General features: G+C 40.3%; 1 protein-coding gene across 4 annotated transcripts in view; it reads left to right on the top strand.

Annotated features, from left to right (window-relative positions):
* Positions 1-19,478, top strand: part of itpr3 (inositol 1,4,5-trisphosphate receptor, type 3) — a 299,458-nt gene that overhangs the window by 206,898 nt on the left and 73,082 nt on the right. For all 4 annotated transcript variants that reach the window (XM_072278612.1, XM_072278613.1, XM_072278611.1 and 1 more), the window contains 7 exons: positions 1,960-2,109; positions 9,213-9,290; positions 10,599-10,724; positions 13,224-13,346; positions 15,788-15,988; positions 16,110-16,361; positions 16,980-17,105. In XM_072278612.1, coding sequence (XP_072134713.1) covers positions 1,960-2,109; positions 9,213-9,290; positions 10,599-10,724; positions 13,224-13,346; positions 15,788-15,988; positions 16,110-16,361; positions 16,980-17,105 — 1,056 coding nt within the window. The remainder of the gene's footprint in view (positions 1-1,959; positions 2,110-9,212; positions 9,291-10,598; positions 10,725-13,223; positions 13,347-15,787; positions 15,989-16,109; positions 16,362-16,979; positions 17,106-19,478) is intronic.

Here is a 19,478-nt window from a genome sequence, read left to right as displayed (position 1 = left end):
AAAGCTACAAAGAACATTGCAAAGAAACAGCATAGGAACAGGACCTTCAGTCCAATATGTCTGTGCCCTCCACAGTGCCCAATTAAATTAATCACATCAGTCAGCAAAAAGCCTGTATCCCTTTATTCTGTGTCTGTTTGCATCTCTGCCTTTTGTACATTGCTACCGTATCGACCACCCCCTGTAGCAAATCGTTGCGGGTACCCAGCACACTCTGTAAAAATAATAACTTGCCTCGCAAATCTCTTAAACTTTGCTCACTTTTAACCTATGTCATTTCCATTCTGGGGATAAAAATGGCCTCACGTTAGTAAAGAAAGAAACTGGAGGTTAGGTTTCAAGGGAAGTGGGAATATGTCAATGACAAACACAGGTGTATGTTGAGGAAAAAGAGCTAAAATTTAGATATTCCCTTCACATATCAATGATAAAGAAGCCTTCTCATTTTTATCACAAAGGTGGCACAGAGATTAGATCTTTCAAATTAACATTAACTTTCAGTATTATTTTCATTATTATGGATGTTGCAATGGCTTCCTGCTAATTCTTGCCACTCAGAATCCACGATTGTATAATCCTTTCCTGTCAGTCTTAATATAATGGTTAGTCATTGTACTGCTGAATGGCATGTCTTGTCAATATAGCTAACGTGGATTTAAATTCAGATTAGTGAAAAGAACTTCTGTTTTATTACATATTTTCATCTGCTATGTTAATGTATCATGTGTTGTCAATATATATGAAAGCTATTTCCTTTTTCTCCATCATCTCTTCAGTTTAATAGAGGTAATTATGGGAAATGGATTAATTTATATGTTCTTCATTCTGCTAGTTAATTTCCAGTTTAGAAACTTCCACAAATCATTACAATTTAATGTTTAAAAAATGCAATTGCCAGAGAATTCTGAATGTGAACTTGTAATTTTCATATTACAGAATGTTTTAAGCCAATCTTTACATTAGTATTTCATTAATGGCAATGTTCACTTGCATCTCAATGAATTTAGAAATGGAGTGGGAAAAGTAGCAGAGGCATTTTGGCTAGTATCCCTTTCATAACAATTTAATTCTTTTGAAGTATTTTGGCTGTATTTTTAAACTAGCTCCCGTAGTTTAATTCTATCTCGTGCATTACGACTTTCTTCATCTTTTAAAGTGTTTCCCCTTTTTATATGTGGATAACCTATTGCTCATTTCTCTGGTGGTTAAAAATGGATAATTATGTTTGGTAACCGCTATTAACTCTGCTATAGATCTTTAGATTTCACTTCAGAAGTTAAAGAACAGATTTTTAAATAGCATCAGCTGAGATATTGCTTCCTAGTTTATTGCGTTCCAAGATATCAAGGAAATGATGTAAGAATGCACAGTGCATCTTTGAAACAATGAAGTTATGTGTTTATCTGGAATGTCTTTAAACCAGTTTACCATACAGCAGAATATAAGTTGATACTTAATACCAATATATTATATTATTGGTAATTTCCATGTATATCATCTTTGTTTTTATCAATACCAATTTTATCAAGTGGCATTATTTCTCCATCCTCTACTTTCCTGTGATATTTCTCATCAGTTGTGTTATTCTCTGATTCCTCAGATCAATAAACAAGTTTAACCTCTTAAATATCCTTTCACCTCTTGCTATGTAGGATTCCTTCACATATTGACGGTTGGATTAAAAGTAATTTGCTTCCAAACTGATCACAAGCATGGCTCAAGGATATGAAGCCACTTTCATGTTCAAAAAATGTTTTCATACATTTCCTGGATCTAAAAGATGGATACTAACTAAAGCCTTCCTAGTTGGGATTTCTTTGACATAATCAAAGTTGGCCAGGAAATGAAAAGTAATTCACAACATTCTTGCATCACTCACAACTCATCCCCTTCACTATGAAACAGCATTTTATAACTTGATTGAGTGAAAATAATGTTTTTATTCTTTTCCCCTGTTAGGTCCAACTTCTTATATCTCCTCAAGATGTGGAGAACTATAAATTGATCAAATCTGATTTGGATCGTCTACGTACAATGGTGGAAAAGTCAGAGCTGTGGGTGTTGAAGAAAAACAGAGTTGGAGCTGAAGGCAAAAAGCCTAAATTAGAGGTAACTTCCCTACATACTATCTACTTAAGTGAAAAGTTCCTTTGTGAATGTTCTTTCCATGAGCTTGAATGAGGGCTGTCCAAACGATCCCTGACTGAGAAGCACACTTGTTTGCTCTCCATTCATGATCCAAAACCTTCAGCGTCTCCCCAGTACATAACATCTACAAAATGCACTGCAACAACTCACTGTGGCCTGTTGGATAGCACCACAAATCTCTGTTGGTTAAAAGAACGAGGAAGCAGAAATGTGGAAGTGATACCGTTTGCAAGATTTCTCCACATCATGCATGCCTCAATATAGGCAGAAAATGGAAACTTTCAAGTCCATGCAGCATCCTGGTAAATCTCCTCGGCTCTGCCTCTAGAGCATGTCTTAAGAGGATAGATTGAGTGAGCAAGGGTTTTTCTGTTTGGGGTGATGAGAGGTGACTTGATAAAGGTGTACAATAAGATAAGAGGTATAGATTGAGTGGATTACCAGAGATTTTTACCAGGACAGGAATGGTTAATACAAGGGAGCATAGTTTTAAGGTGATTGGAGGAAAGTATTGGGGAATTTCTGAGTTATGTGTTTTACACAGAGAGTAGTGGGTGTGGGGAATGCTCTGCCAGGGATAGTGGCAGAGGCAGATACATTTGGGGCATTTAAGAGTCTCTTACTCAAGTACATAGGTGATAAATGTATGGAGGGCTATGGAGCAGAGAAGGGTTAGATTAATCTTAGAGTAGATTGGACTTAGATTAATCTTAAGAGTAGTAGGCAGCATGGTAGCATAGAGGTTAGCACAAAGCTTTACAGTACAGGTGACCCAGGTTCAATTCCCATCACTGCCTATAAGGAGTTTGTACATCTACCTACCAAATGATGAAAGATAGTGTGGATGCAGAGGGGATGTTCCCTGTGGTGGGGGTATCTAGGTCTAGAGGGCACAGCCTCAAAATAGAGAGGTGACCTTTTAGAACAGAGGCAAGGAGCACTTTTTTAGCCAGAGAGTAGCGAATCTGTGGAATGCTCTGCCACAGACTGTGGTGGAGGCCAAGTCCATGGGTATATTTAAGGTGGAAGTTGATAGTTTCCTGACCGGTCGGGACATCAACTGATATAGCGAGAAGGCAGATATGCAGGGTTGAGTGGGATCCAGGATCACCCAAGATGAGATGGAGCTCTCGATGGGCTGAATGGCCTAATTCTGATCCTATGTCTTATGGTCTAAAAGGGTGACACATCATGGGCTGAAGGGCCAGAGCTGGTCTGTAATATTCTATGTTCTATATTTCTGAGTTTATAAAAATATCACCAGTACTTCACTATCATTGCATTTTAAATCCTGGAATTCTGTACCACTGACAAAGCAGGACTACCTTTAAAGGGCTGTAATGGATCATGGCAAGTTACCACTATCTTTGTAAAAGCACTTTTCCTGGGCTTGACAGTTGTCCTTGCATCCCGAAGACAGTCTCTGTGCATCTATTAATTGCTTGTGCACTCACAACTTGATTTTAAAATTTAGATTAGTATTTTCTATCTTACACTTGGTCTCTCTCTTCTCCCATCATTCATGAGGAGGAAGAGGAAAACAGAAATAAATCTAAGATAGTGAGCAGTAAAGATGTCAGGAAAGACAGGCAGGTGATGGGGCAAATTTGTAGCCATTGGGATGAGTTGCAGTGCAATAAAGTTGCAGTGAAATCAAAGCGAAAAGTACCAAATACTGGCCTTAAGGTGTTATACTTAAACGCACGCAGCATAAGGAATAAGGTGAATGATCTTGTTGTACAGCTACAGATTGGCAGCTATGATATTGTGGCCATCACTGAGACCTAGCTAAAGGATGCATGTCTCTAGGAGATGAACGTCCAAGGATACAGGGTGTATCGGAAGGACAGGAAGGTAGGCAGAGGGGGTGGTGTGGCTTTATTGGTAAGAAATTATATCAAATCATTAGAAAGAGGTGACATAGGATTGGAAGGTGCAGAATCTTTATGGGTTGAGCTAAGAAATCACAGGCAGTTATTTATAGGCCTCCAAACAGCTGCAGCGATGTGGACTGCAAATTACAACAGGAAATAGAAAAGGCTTGTCAGAAGGGCAGTATTATGATAATTGTGGGGGATTTTAACATGCGAGTGGATTGGGAAAATCAGGTCGGCACTGGATCTCAAGAGAGAGAATTTGCAGAATGTCTGCAAGATGGCTTTTTAGAACAGCTTGTTGTTGAGCCCAGTAGGAGATCGGCTGTACTGGATTGGGTATTTTGCATCAGTCTTCACTGAGGAAGACATCAGCAGTATACCGGATGCTCAAAGGTGGCAGGGAAGAGAAGTGTGCGCAGTCACAATTACAACAGAGAAAGTACTCAGGAAGCTGAATAGTCTAAAGGTAGATAAATCTCCCAGACCAGATGGAATGCACCCTTGTGTTCTGAAGGAAGTAGCTGTGGAGATTGCAGAGGCATTAGCGATGATCTTTCAAAAGTCGATAGATTCTGGCATGGTTCTGGAGGACTGGAAGATTGCAAATGTCACTCCACTATTTAAGAAAGGGGCAAGGAAGCAAAAAGGAAATTATAGACCTGTTAGTTTGACATCGGTGGTTGGGAAGTTGTTGGAGTCAATTGTCAAGGAAGAGGTTATGGAGTACCTGGAGGCATATGACAAGATAGGCAGAACTCAGCATGGCTTCCTTAAAGGAAAATCCTGCCTGACAAACCTATTACAATTTTTTGAGGAAATTACAAGTAGGCTAGACAAGGGAGATGCGGTGGATGTTGTATATTTGGATTTTCAGAAGGCCTTTGACAAGGTGCCACACATGAGGCTACTTAACAAGATAAGAGCCCATGGAATTACGGGGAAGTTACATACGTGGATAGGGTGTTGGCTGGCAGGAAACAGAGAGTGGGAATAAAGGGATCCTATTCTGGTTGGCTGCTGGTTACTAGTGGTGTTCCACAGGGGTCTGTGTTGGGACCGCTTCTTTTTACATTGTACATCAACGATTTGGATTATGGAATAGATGGCTTTGTGGCTAAGTTTGTTGATGATATGAAGGTAGGTGGAGGGGCTGGCAGTGCTGAGGAAACTGAGTCTGCAGAGAGACTTGGATAGATTAGAAGAATGGGCAAAGAAGTGGCAAATGAAATAAAATGTTGGAAAGTGTATGGTTATGCACTTTGGCAGAAGAAATAAACGGGCAGACTATTATTTAAATGGGGAGAGAATTCAAAGTTCTGAGATGCAGCGGGACTTGGGAGTCCTCGTATAAGGATACCCTTAAGGTTAACCTCCAGATTGAGTTGGTGGTGAAGAAGGCGAATGCAATGTTGGCATTCATTTCTAGAGGAATAAAGTATAGGAGCAGGGATGTGATGTTGAGGCTCTATAAGGCGCTGGTGAGACTTCACTTGGAGTATTGTGGGCAGTTTTGGTCTCCCTATTTAAGAAAGGATTGCTGATCTTAGAGAGAGTACAGAGAAGATTCACTAGAATGATTCCAGGAATGAGAGGGTTAACATATGAGGAACGTTTGTCTGCTCTTGGACTGTATTCCTTGGAGTTTAGAAGAATGAGGGGGGACCTCATAGAAACATTTTGAATGTTGAAAGGCATGGACAGAGTGGATGTGGCAAAGTTGTTTCCCATGATGGGGAGTCTAGTACAAGAGGGCATGACTTAAGGATTGAAGGGCGATGAACAGAGGTGCAAGGAAATTTTTTTAGCCAGAGGGTGGTGAATCTATGGAATTTGTTGCTACGGGCGGCAGTGGAGCCCAAGTCATTGAGTGTATTTAAGGCAGAGATTGATAGGTATCTGAGTAGCCAGGGCATCAACGGTTATGGTGAGAAGATGGGGGAGTGGAACTAAATGGGAGAATGGATCAGCTCATGATAAAATGGCAGAGCAGACTCGATGGACCGAATGGCTGACTTCTGCTGCTTTGTCTTATGGTCTTATGGTCTTATGACATCATCAAGCCCTACAATCATCTTTTCACTCAGATCAGGTCTCTTGCACTTTCCAGTTTTGAACTTGTTGCTCATGGATGGCCATCCCTTCAGTAGCCAAAGTCCGAATTGAAAAACATCCCTCTATCACATCTCTTCACCATGCTATTTTGCTTTACCTCCTTGAAGATGATCTTTAATTCTTAACTCTTTGACCAGCTATCATTTCGTTTTGTTCCAAATTTTAATAATGAAAGCAGGAATTACCTTTTCAGTATTTTCTATTTCTAAAAACATGCTTTAAATGTAAGTTGGAGGAATGCAGCAGGTCAGGCAGCATCCATGGAGAGGAATAAACAGTTGATGTTTTGGGCCAAGGCCCTTCTCTTGCCAGTATATTTCTTCCCCTCCCCCCACCTTCTTCTAACTCCTTCCCCCTTCCTTCCCAGTCATGATGAAGGGTCTCAGCCTGAAACATTGATTGGCTATTCCTCTCTATAGATGCTGCCCGACCTGCTGAATTCCTACAGCATTTTGTGCGTATTGCTCTGGATCTCCAGCATCTGCAGAATCTCTTGTGCTTAAATGCAAGCTGATGTTTTGTGTCAAAAATATTCATCCAGGGATTTTTACTGTGAAAAATATCAAACACCTGAAAATGACATCTTTCACATCTCAATAATTGATTAACAGGAATTACATGGTTCTACAACATTTTCTACTCAAACAAAGAAGGTACTGTGTTAGTAAAATGACTGATCTGGTAATTTAAATCTTTGCAGCAGTATCATTGGCAAATGAGTTAGTATAAACTCAGATGTTCGTCATTTAAGATAGCTACTGTAAAGTGTATTTCAATCTGATCAATAATGCTATTAAAACTGGGAATTTTATGCCAATTTATTTACCAGTGCACTGTTTTGCAATCAGCTATTTCAGCATCAGAGTTCTATGTCCAGCCAATGATAAAATGATATCCTTTTACATTGTGTAATATTTCTAATCTCTTCAAAATCTTACTCATTCCAGTTTTTATGAGAAGAGCCAAAATTCACTGTTCGTGACAAAATGAATTATGTCAGAAAACCACAGGCAAAGATTTCAACACCATCTGTGTCATAAATACATTTGTTCATGACTTTTATGCTTACTGCTGGGGAAATTACTCACAAACAGAAAATGCTGGAATTGTTCAGAAAGGAAACCAGCTTCTGTAAGAGAGTGAAAACCAGAACGACAGTTCCAAATGTTCACAGAGAGAACATTTGTTCGCGGAGAGGCCTAGTATTGATTGCTTTGCAGCTTTGGAACACATTTTGAAATTAGCATTTTTGGTGAGAATTTAGTATTGACGAGATTTCTTTTACAAAATTCTCATCAATTTATCTCTTGTAAAGTGATGGGAACTTTAGCACTCTTGTGAAAGATGAGAAGTGAAAAAGATGTGATTCTGGAATCAGAAAGCATACTCTTTCACCTGCCCACCGGCATCTGGAATGAGTTGGAACTAGAGCAGACAGCCACTCTGCTTTGGAGAGTCTACTTGGTCACTGAGTTCTGTAAATATGAGACGATACCGTTCCAGTCTGCCCCACCTGCAATACAATTTGGCTAATCTGTGTGTGGTCTCAATTCTTCCTCTATAATAGTTGCTCACCCCTCAATTCCCCTACCTTTCAAACAGTGATCTACCTTCTCTTTTGTTGCTTCCAAAGATCTGGCCTCCACAATCTTTGCAATAGAGAATTCAAAGGAAGCCGTGTGCTCTTCTTTGAATTTGGCTCTGAATTTTAACCCATTCAGGCCTCAAGAAAGATGGTGTCAAGGGCCAGTTCTATCAGATAATCACTACCTCTGGGCCAACAGGAGCATAGGATTTTCTCCAGGCTCAGTATGGTTGCATGTCTGCTAAGTGTCACCACAGACCAGGCTTCAGTTCTCTTCAGATCCCTCCTTAATTCCACGTCATCAAGCCTTCCAATCCTTCCAACTATATTTTAACCAGTTGCTTGTGATCTCTGCTCCCAGTTACCATGAAATGAATTTTCTTTCTGGTGGCGCATTTGTGCCACAGCATTTCCCAAATGATAGCATTGTAAACCTATCTATCAGTGTGTTTTCGAGGCAGGGAATTTAATCAGAAACAAAACATCCATGGCTTACATTTAAAGCGTATTACTCATAGGCTTAAGTTCCATCCTAACTTCTAAGTTTTAGCCCTGTGAACAGAAACAAACCTCATAGCCGTAGTATTGAACATAAAGCAGGTGACTTTGAAATTTGTCACCACTTGATGTGGCTAGTTTTTTTTCTGTAGAGATACATACAGATAGAAGGTCTGATGGCCATTATAAAGAATCGACGAAAACGTAATAATTATAGGCGATACGATAGTGTAGCAGTTAGTGCCAGCGCCTTGGGTTCAAATCTGCTGTTTTCTGAAAGGAGTTTGTATATTCAACTCATGACAGGAATAAGGTTCCTTGGGTGCTTCAGCTTCCTCCCACATTCCAAAGATATATGGACTAGAAGGTTAATTGGTCACACAAAGTAGGTGTACTTGGGTGGTGCAGGCTTGTAGCTCAAAATAAATAAATAAGGGAAATTCATTTGCACTCAAAATGTAAAGATCCTAGAAGCCATGCAGTTCATTTACTGAGCTTACTGATTAGAAAAATTAACTCCAGGTCAAAGATTTGGTATGAATCATAATGATCTTTTATTATCTATCTTTTTGAGAATGAAACATACAAATCTTTATTTTGATTAATCAGCAAAAGGGAATGAAAACTGTGGATGCTGAGAATATGAAGCAAGAAAAGAAAATGCAGGTAATATTCAGAAGGTCAGACAGTATCTGTGGAGAGAGAAATAGAGTTAATGTAGCAGGTCAGTGACTGCATCAACAACATTTGGATGTAATACTTAAAAAAATGGAAAATCTAGAAGTGTACACCTGATTTCCTGGTCTTAGTACAATCTTAGGAAATAAGCCGGCTTAGCATTTCCTAACCACTTCTGATTTCCGATGTATTAACAAAAAACAATTGCATCATCTTGCTAAACAACAGTTGTGTACGTAAATGTGTTTAAGTATTGCTGATGCATTTCTCCATGTAAATTTTCTGATTCCAAGATTGCAATAATCATGTTGCAGGAGGCTGCTGATGGTGCACCTGCTTTGTCAAAGCCATCAGGAAGAAAAACTAGTGGGAATTATCAAGAAGTCAAAGAGGTGAGTTGTTTTATTTTAGAACAAAAGTGAACCATGATAAGAATGGATCTCCGAGCAACACACAAAATGCTGGAGGAACTCGGAAGGCCAGGGAGCATCTAGGAAAAGAGTGCAGTTGAAGTCTCAGGCTGAAACCCTTCGGCAGGAAGTGTGTGTGCGTTGCTTGGATATCCAGCAACTGCAGATTTTCTGTTGTTTGTGATAAGAATGCATCTCCTCATGTTACCCTGAACTCTCAGCATTGTAGGTGGATAGCAAGTTAGAATCTAATCCCAAATGAGTTTCATTTCTCCATCATCCAGAAGTAGATTCAGGACATAAGATATAGGAGCAGAAATAGCCTATTTGGCCCATCAAGTCTGCTCTGTCATTTCATCATGGCTGATGTATTTCCCTCTCGGCCACAATCACCTGTCTTTGACCTGTAATGTGACCATTTATCCGATTATTTCCCCCCTTATTCTGTGGACTTAGCATAGCAATTACTGTTTTCTCTTCAGTAATATGCTTAAGTTGTAATATATATATTTAGAAGGGAGATACAGGGTACACTCTCATCTCACTGCTGCAGAGACTATGCATAATTCTTAAAGGCAGCTTCATTCTGAACAAGCTGCCAACTCAGTGTCTAATGATAGCAATGGAAGCAGCCAAGTGCTGATGTAAAAGAACTGGGAAAAAGAATGTATATTTAGAGCAGTTTCTCTAAGTCCAGGAAATAGACACAGTGGCCACTTTATTAGGTACACCTGTACCCCTCGTTAATACAAGCGGTTCAGTTGTTCAGACCAAACATCAGAATGGGGAAGCCATGTGAGCGAAGTGATTTTGACCACAGAATGATTGTTGGTGCCAGACAGGCTGGTTTGAGTACCTCAGAAACTGCTAATGTTCTGGGATTTTAAGCACAACGGTCTCTAGAGTTTGCAGAGAATGATGCAAAAAACAAAGAAACGACATCCAGTGAGTGGCAGTTCTATGGGCGAAAATGCTTTGTTAATGAGAGAGGTCAGAGAAGAATGGCCAGACTGGTTCAAGCTGACAAGTACACAACGGTAATTCAAATAGCTACACGTTACAACAGTGGTCTGCAGAAGAGCATCTCTGAATGCACAACACGCTGAACCTTGAAGTGGATGGGTTGCAGCAACAGAAGACAATGAACATACAAGAGGTACCTAATAAAGTGGCCACTGAGTGTGTAATCTTGTTAGGGATAATTCACAGAGAGAGAAAGAGTACACATTCCTGATCTCATCCACACTGTGTTCCAGGAATATAAATTTATCTATAATTTCAATCTTTCAGATTTTGGAGCGTCTAAATAAAATGTGTGGTGTTGGTGAACATGCTAGAAGAAAACAGCAGAGGCTGATGAAAAATATGGGTGCTCATAAAATTTTACTGGATCTTCTTCAGGTGCCGTATGACAAGGTGAGAATGTTGGCACACTTGTGATAATGACAGACCAACATAAACAAATTCATAGCCATTGAATACAATGGGTGGACAGTCAGTAGTTATACTTTACTAGAAAACATTGTAATGTGTAAACCTTCAGCTTCATTTTATTCTAAGCTCTTTACCCTTGATTTTCTCCGTCCGTTTGGGAAATTTTCAGCCCCCAGAAACTGATGGATTTGGATGGGCTTGGAGAAGTAATTAAGAAAATTAGAAACCTTCCTCTAACTGACAAACTTATGACTTTTACAAAAATTGTACTGATTTTGTGGACCTCAAAATCTACCAGCACTTAACCATGATGAGCTGTGTCTCCTCGGCTCTGGGAATTCCATTGGCTAATGCTGTACTTCCAGGGGAATTGCAATGCGTTTGGAATACACAAGGTCCAAGACGAGTTTTTTGTTTTATGCATAAGTACACATGCGCATAGGTCCAATGAGAAACTTACTTGAAGCTGCATCACAGACACTTAGCACCTGATACACAATATTCTCAAGAAAAACATAAATTGAAATTATCCAAAAGTTATGCTGGAAAAGTTGAAATTTAGGACAAAAGAGTCTATTGTAATTCAAAGTGGTCACAATAATTGTGGTTAGTTGAGTAGTGATTAGGACTGGTCAGGTGGGTTCATGAATCAAATGGTTGAAGGGAAGTGGTTGTTATTGGAAATGGTACTGTGGGAATTGAGGCTTCTGCACCTGTTGCCCAATAATAACTGTGAGCACATGGCAGAACCTGGGTAATGGGGGTCTTTGAAGAGAGATAATCCTTCGTGAGGCATCAGCTCATGAAGATATGGCCAGCGGTGGGAAGGGACATACATTGATGTATTGGCTTGAGTTTGTTGCTCTTTGCAGCTTCTCATGCTCCTGTATATTCAAGCTTCCGTATCAGACTATAATGCCACCAGTCAGGATACTCCCCAGTGTTTGGGCATCCACTACCTGCCCAGGCTCGCAGGATCTTTATTCTGTGTTCTTCCCTCTTTGTTACAATTCAGCATCATTACTCCATTAAACTTGCACCAAAAATATGGTAATTGTATACGCCTAGATGACAATAGAATTCCAATTGTTACTTCTCCAAAGTTTGCAGATGAGCATGGAATCTGAAAATTTATGTCAGCCTCGACTATTTTCAAAAATAAAATATATAAAGTGGTGGGTGCTAATATTTATTTATTTAGCCATGTGGCACAGAGTAGCCCTTCTGGCCCTTTGAGCACACTGCCCCAGCAAGCCCACAACCCCGATTAAACCTAACTTAATTGCAGGACAATTTACAATGACCAATTAACCAACCCGGTATGTCTTTGGATCATGGGAGAAGACCGGATCACCTGGGGAAAGCCCATGCATACACAGAGATTTCGTACAGAGCGGCACCGGATTTGAACTCTGAACTTTGGAATGCCTCGAGCTGTAATAAATACCCCAACAGATAATAGTAGACCAATGAAATTGTAGAATTTCAAGATATACGGTTACTGTAAATCTTGTTTTTTAAGGCTCTTTCTTTTGCTGCAGACCAGAAACACAGCACAGTAGCATAGTGGTTAGCACAGCACTTTACAGTATCAGTGACTAAGGTTCAGTTCCCTCCACTGCCTGTAAGGAGTTTATACATTCCTCTGGGTGCTCCAGTTTCCTCCTACAGTCCAAAGACGTACCAATTGATAGGTTAATAGGTCATTGTAAATTGTTTTGTGATTAGGCTAAGTGCTTGTAGGGCAATGTAGCTCAAAGGGCTGAAACAGCCTATTCCAAGCTGTATCTCAATAAATAAGTAAACTTGGGCCAATGAACATCATTAACCAGGTGATTTATTCTTCTAGGTTTTCTGATTACTTGTGTTGTACCCAATCTAAATTGATTCATCGACATATATTTGTTGAAATATTCTCAAACTTGTTTCTACGTCACCTCCACAACTTTGAAGAAACTCTTGTAAATGTGAAATCAATGCAAGAAATGCTTGGCAGGACAGACATCATCTGTGGTGTTTCCCTTTCTGTTGACACTGCCTTGTCTTCTAATTATTCCCCGTATTTCAGTTCTTAATTCAGGTTTCCGGCATTTGAATTTTTTATCTTGCTGTTCAACCTTTGTAAGAGTGGTTTCTGACTCATGTCAAACTTGGTTTTTGCAATGAAACAGCCCCAGTGGAATTCCCAACCATTATTTGAGGCTGGTGCATTGTGTTTCAATGTACCTATGTCCCCTTCATGTATCATTGTGTATATTATCAAATAGGTAATATTGTCTTAATGTGCAATCTCAGAGAGCTCATTCATTTAACCCGTACTATTTAATAAATCTGCAGGATATTTTTAGAGGCGTTCTGAAGTAAGAAAAGTACTGCCCTATTTTAATTATACCACAAAACAAAATTGGACTTGCTCCAGTGAACTCTTTCTCAACATAATATATTTTCCGAAAAATTAATGAATCCTGTGTTTTATTGCAGAATGATGCAAAAATGTGTGAGATTTTGAAGTACACACATCAATTCCTTCAGAAGTTCTGTGCAGGAAGTCCTGAGAATCAAACTCTACTTCACAAGCACTTGAACCTTTTCTTAACTTCTGGAGTAAGTAATCAACTGTCCACATGGTCATGCAAAGTTAAGATTAACCAACATGCAGTTTTAACCCTCCAGCCATAGAGTTTCTGTTAAGTTAATGTTTACAGTCTTTCATAAAGGAATGTCAACTTGATATACGTAATTAAATGTGTAACCTAAAAAAAGACAGCTACAATTCCGTATCAAACCAGATAGGCAAGGTCTAAAAATGTAAAGAAAGCTCTGGAAATACTCAGCATTAGTGTATATTTCAGGAAATACTCAGTAATTATTTATTTTTATTTTAGAGTTATAGCATCTACAGTACTCTGCTTCTGGTAGAATTTCAGGTTTGCCTGGATTTTCTTGCATGGCCGCTCCACTACAAATCCTGTCACCCAGAACACTGGGTTTGTTCCACTAACTGACTCAGGATATATCTAGTTATGGAACAGGCCATGGTGAGCTCAGTAGATAATCATACAAGGAAGTGGGAGACTTCATGCAGATGAAAATATAACTACCTAATTGTTATCTCAAGCTGCTGTCATGCTTAATATTGAACTCTAATTGTCTACTAAAATGCTTGCAGAAAGATAGGGAATGTAATTGATTCTGATGCGTCTCCACAGTGGTTGCTCTTGTATGTACGACTGCCTTTGATTAGGGTTGCCAACTCTGGTGTGCCCATTTTCTGCCCTTCAGTGAAATCATGTCTGATTTGATCTAGATTTCTATTTTTCAACCTGATCCTCAAAATCCTAACTTCCTTTAGAATCAAACTATTTGATCGACCTCATGAATTTATGAGGCAATTTAGCCACTGCCACACTCAGGAGTAGCAAATTCCAAAATCTAGATAAGGATGAAGAATTCGCTATATATTGCTGAAGGTGTCATATTTGAGTGTGTGCAGTATATGGAATAGGACCAATGAACTTATAGCACTGTTACAGATTGGCTTTTAGTCTGACCTTAATGGTTGGGAAGATGTTCGAGTCAATTGTTAAGGATGTGATTTCGGGATACTTGGAGGCACATGATAAAATAGGCCACAGTCGGCATGGTTTCCTCAAAGGAAAATCTTGCCTGACAGATCTGTTGGAATTCATTGAAGAAATAACAAGCAGGATAGACAAAGGAGAATTGGTTTATGTGTGCTTGGATTTTCAGAAGTCCTTTGACAGGGTGCCAACATGAGGCAGCTTAACAAGCTATGAGCCCAGGAAAGATTGTAACATGGATAAAGCAGTGGCTGGTTAGCAGGAGTGACAGAGTGGGAATAAAGGGGGGTTTTTGTGGTACTGCCAGTGGTGTTCCACAGGGTCTGTGTTGGCACCAATTCTTTTTATGTTCTATGTCAATGATTTGGACGATGAAATTGATGGATTTGTTGTAAAGTTTGCAGGCGATAGGAAGATAGGTGGAGGAGCAGGTAGTTTTGAGTAAGTAGGCTACAGAAGGACCTAGGCAGATTAGGAGAGTGGGCAAAAAATTGGCAGATGGAATACAGTGTCAGGAAGAATATGGTCATGCACTTTGGTAGAAGAAATGAAAGGGCTGACTATTTTCTAAATGGAGGGAAAATACAAAAAGGGATTTCAGAGTCTTTGTGCAGGATTCCCGAAAGGTTAATTTACAGGTTAAGTCTGTGGTGAGGCAGGCAAATGCGATGTTAGCATTCATTTCAAGAGAACTATAATATAAATGCAAGGATGTAATGTTGAGACTTTATAAAGCACTGGTGAGGTCTCACTAGAAGTATTGTGTGCAGTTTAGGACCCTTTATCTCAAAAAAGATTTACTGAAACTGAAGAGGGTTCAAAGGAGGTTCACAAAAATTATTCCAGTATTAAATGTCTTGTCATATGAAGATCACTTGATGGCTCTGTATTCACTGGAATTTAGAAGGATGAGAAGTGTCCTAATTGAAACTTATCAAGTATTGAAAGGCCTTGATAGAGTGTTCCTTATGGTAAGAGTGTCTAAGACCAGAGGACACAGCGTCCTTTTAGAATGGAGATGAGGAGGAATTTCCTTAGCCAGAGAGTGGTGAATCTGTGGAATTCATTGCCACAGGCAGCTGTGGAGTCCAAGACTTTATGTATAATTAAGGCAGAGATAAGTCAGGACATGTAGCGATACAATGGGGAAGGCAGGATATTGGGGCTGAGAGGAAAAATGAATCAGCCATGATGAAATAGCAGAGCAGACTCGATGGGCCAAGTGGCCTAATTCTACTTCTATATCTTATGGTCTTATGGCATTAACCTGGAAATAACAAAGAAATCTGGATAACCAGACTGGGGTACAACCTCAAGACGAAGATGGATTAAAATTTCCAGCCAGATCTGCTTCTGTCGAAGTTCCTTATCCAGATCATCATAGAGCGTCTGACTTTCTGCTTTCGTTTCAGTCATTTCTATTGCCATGAAGTGAGGGTAAGGAATGTTCGTGTTGTCTTTCAGCTCTTGGAAGCGGAGACTATGCAGCACATCTTCATGAACAACTATCAGCTGTGTTCCGAGATAAGTGAAACAGTTTTGCAGCACTTCGTGCACTGCTTGGCAACACACGGTCGCCACGTGAATTATCTCGAGTTTCTGCACACCATAATAAAAGCTGATGGGAAGTATATCAAAAAGTGTCAGGATATGGTGATGACAGAGGTAAAAGCAACTTAAAGCTCTTACAGTATTGACTGTTAATTACGTTGACCATGAATATCTGATTTATAGCCATTAGAGGAAGACAACCTTCAATTTGAATGATTTGTTTTATTATCAATAGCTGACCAGTGCTGGTGATGATGTCGTTGTGTTCTACAATGACAAGGCCTCTTTTGCTACCATGTTGGAAATGATGAATACAGCCAGAGATGGTGTGGAAGAAAACAGCCCCCTTGCATATCATATCTCGCTGGTGCAGTTGCTTGCAGCCTGTGCTGAGGGCAAGAATGTTTATACGGAAATCAAATGTACCTCCCTGCTGCCTTTGGAGGACATAGTACGAGTGGTTCTTCACAAGGACTGCATAACAGAGGTATTGCTCACCGTTTCTGCGTTCTTCAAAAATAGCAACATCAATTCCAAATCTAGTTTAGCTGTTTTTTTAATATAAACAATGAAGCAAATTGAAAGTCAAGAAGAATGAGGAAATGACAAAGAGGAACAATTTTTAATTTGTCACTCAGGTAAAAAATAGACGCTATAAAATTATGACAGAATCAGAATAAAACAGGCTACAAGAGGATATTGTTTCTGTTACTGTACACTTCCAGATAAACTAGCGCTGCCATGCACGGAATTCAGGAGTAAAAGCACAAAGAGTGTGGGCAAGCAGAATAAAATGAAGTATTGCTTGTGTTACATATGTTAGCAATGGCTTTATTCATGCTATACCTCCAGAAGTATTTTAGTACTGAATTTGTTTTTTTTAATGCACATGGCAGTGGTGCATGTAATGTGGGCCTGAGTATTCACCCTCATCATGTATATACCAGGATTTGGAGAATAGACCACTTGGAGGAAAAGGAGCTTCAATGGATTTTTTTTTTGTTAAGAAGAATAAAAGCAGAATGATGGTAGTGATGTTGTTTATTTAATTCCAGGGCATTTCAGTGCACTTTCCATTTACAATTGTATGTTTTCTATGTGTCAGGTGAAAGTTGCCTATGTCAATTTTGTGAATCACTGTTATGTGGACACAGAAGTGGAAATGAAGGAGATTTACACCAGTAACCACATCTGGAAAATTTTTGAGACCTTCACAGTGGATATAGCACAGGTAGGTGAAAGGTGTGTAACATGAAAGGCACAGTGAAACGTAGAACATGAGCTACACGTTGAAGAAACTGAGGTATGATATTGCTAATCAATGTGCCGAGACTGAGGCTTCTGTCTTTATGGGGTGCTGGTCAAGCAATTCTCTGACCTAGATAAATAAGCTATAAATAGACAATAAGACCATAAGATATAGGAGCAGAATTAGATCATTTGGCCCATCGAGTCTGCTCTGCCATTTCATCATGGCTGATCCATTTTTTCTCTCAGCTCCAGTTTCCTGCCTTCTCCCCATATCCCTTCACGTCCTGACCAATCAAATGTTCAAAGGTCCAATTTATTGTCAGAGAAATGTATGTAATATACATCCTGAAATGCTTTCTCTTCCCAACCATCCACGTAAACAGAGAAGTGCCCCAAAGTATGAACAACAGTTAGATGTTAGAACCCCAAAGTACCCCCCAGCTCCCCTCCCTCCCGCGCGTAAGCGGAGGCAAGTAGCCATCCCCCTCCCCTCACGGCAAAAAAAGCAACGACACCTGCCACCGAGCACTCAAGCGTTAGCAAATCAATAGGAAAGACACAGACTTGCAGTTACCCCAAAGACTTTGCGATTCACCCGATATTCAACATGCCACAGACTCTCTCTGTCTCCCTAACAAGGGAGAAGGAGATGTCTCTGTTTTCCCAGTGAGCAGGGAGACATAACAAACAACTTGCTGGTTTATGATGTTAGAAGTCCGTTACGTTGCTTTTTTCGAGCTCTGTACCAGGAGATCTCAAAGATTTCGGGTCTCCGGGCACACAGACGATATCCCAAATCCCCCAATGACACATGGGTCTCCTGCTGTGACACTGACCCTTGATTCGCCCGTCTCCAGAGCCCTGAGATCCTCGGCTTCCAAATCCGAGCTGGCCTCTTAGGCTGAGCCCTTGGCGTGCCGAACAACAACGGTCAGTTATGAAGCCCAGAGAGCAGGTTCTATTCCCGCAAAGAACCAAAGTCAGCATGTAACTCCAGGTCTTCCAAAGAACCCTGAAAGGGAAAATTAAAGATGGAAATAGAGCAGATTCCGAAGATGCAAGCAAAGGAGTGGCTGTTTAGCACCAAGGATCTATCTACTTCCACAGCCGCCTGTGGCAATGAATTTCACAGATTCACCACTGTGGACTAAAGAAGTTCCTACTCATCTCCGTTCTGAAAGGACACCCTTCTATTCTGAGGCTGTTCTCTGGTCCTAGCCTCTCTCACCATAGGAAACATCCTCTCCAAAACCATTCTTTCGGAGCAGACTCAATGAGCCGAATGGCCCACTTCTGCTCCTTTGTCTTATGGTCTATCAAGGCCTATCAACATTGGACTGGTTTCAATGAGGTCACCCCTCATTCTTCTGAACTTGAGTGAAGACAGGCCCAGAGCAATCAAGTCCCCTCAAATGACAAGTTGTTCAATCCTGGTTTCATCTTTGTAAACCTCTTTTGATCCCTCTCCAGTGTCAACACATTATTTCTAAGATACGGGGTCCAAAGCTGTTCATAATAGTCCCTGAGCCCTCATTCATTATGTTATAAAGCCTTAACATTACATCCTTGCTTTTATATTCTAGTCCTCTTGAAATGAATGCTAACATCACATTTGTTTTCCTCACCACAGACTCAACCTGAAAATTAGCCTTTAGGGAATCCTGCATAAGGACTCTCAAGCCCTTTTGAACCTCAGATTTTTGATCTTTCTCTCTAATAATCTGCCCCTGGCTCCCAGCAGCCATGCTAACTTTTCCTGTCCTCAGGGATCAAATTGAACTAAAGGAACTGTAGCTGCAACCCTCCCACAATATGAGCAACAGCCCTCAACCCTGGGACAGAAGTCCTGATTCTGAACAGTTCTGTAGGCATTTTGACATCTCTGAGGGAATAGGACCCACTCTTGGGGTCTCACGACTGGCTGCTATTTGATATACCAAGGACACAGCCTAGAAGACCAGTGCGCCTTCAGGGTTCTGGGATTTCGTGGCTCTGGAGGCAGGCAGACTCGAGGTCAGTGTCTCATTGGTGTGTCATGGGATACGGAAGATCAAAAGCAGCAAGCTGGCTGTTTGCTGTGTGCCCAGAGACCAAAGTTCTTTGGGCACAGAGCTTAGAAAAAGCGATGCAACAGGCTTATAACATCATAAATCAGTGAGTTGTTTGTTATGTCTCTCCTCTCACTGTGAAACGAGGACACCTCTTTTTCTCTTATTAGGGAGAGAGAGAGCCTGTGGTATGTCAAATTACCGGTGAATGAGTAGTCTTTGGGGTACTGCAAGTCTGTGTCTTTACTGATGCTTTGTTGCATGCTTGAGTGCTCAGTGCAGGGTGCCGATGCTTCTTTTGCTGG

The sequence above is a fragment of the Mobula birostris genome, chromosome 14, assembly GCF_030028105.1.
Source record: "Mobula birostris isolate sMobBir1 chromosome 14, sMobBir1.hap1, whole genome shotgun sequence".
Lineage (NCBI taxonomy): Eukaryota > Metazoa > Chordata > Chondrichthyes > Myliobatiformes > Myliobatidae > Mobula > Mobula birostris.
This window is presented reverse-complemented; position numbering and strand designations above follow the sequence as displayed.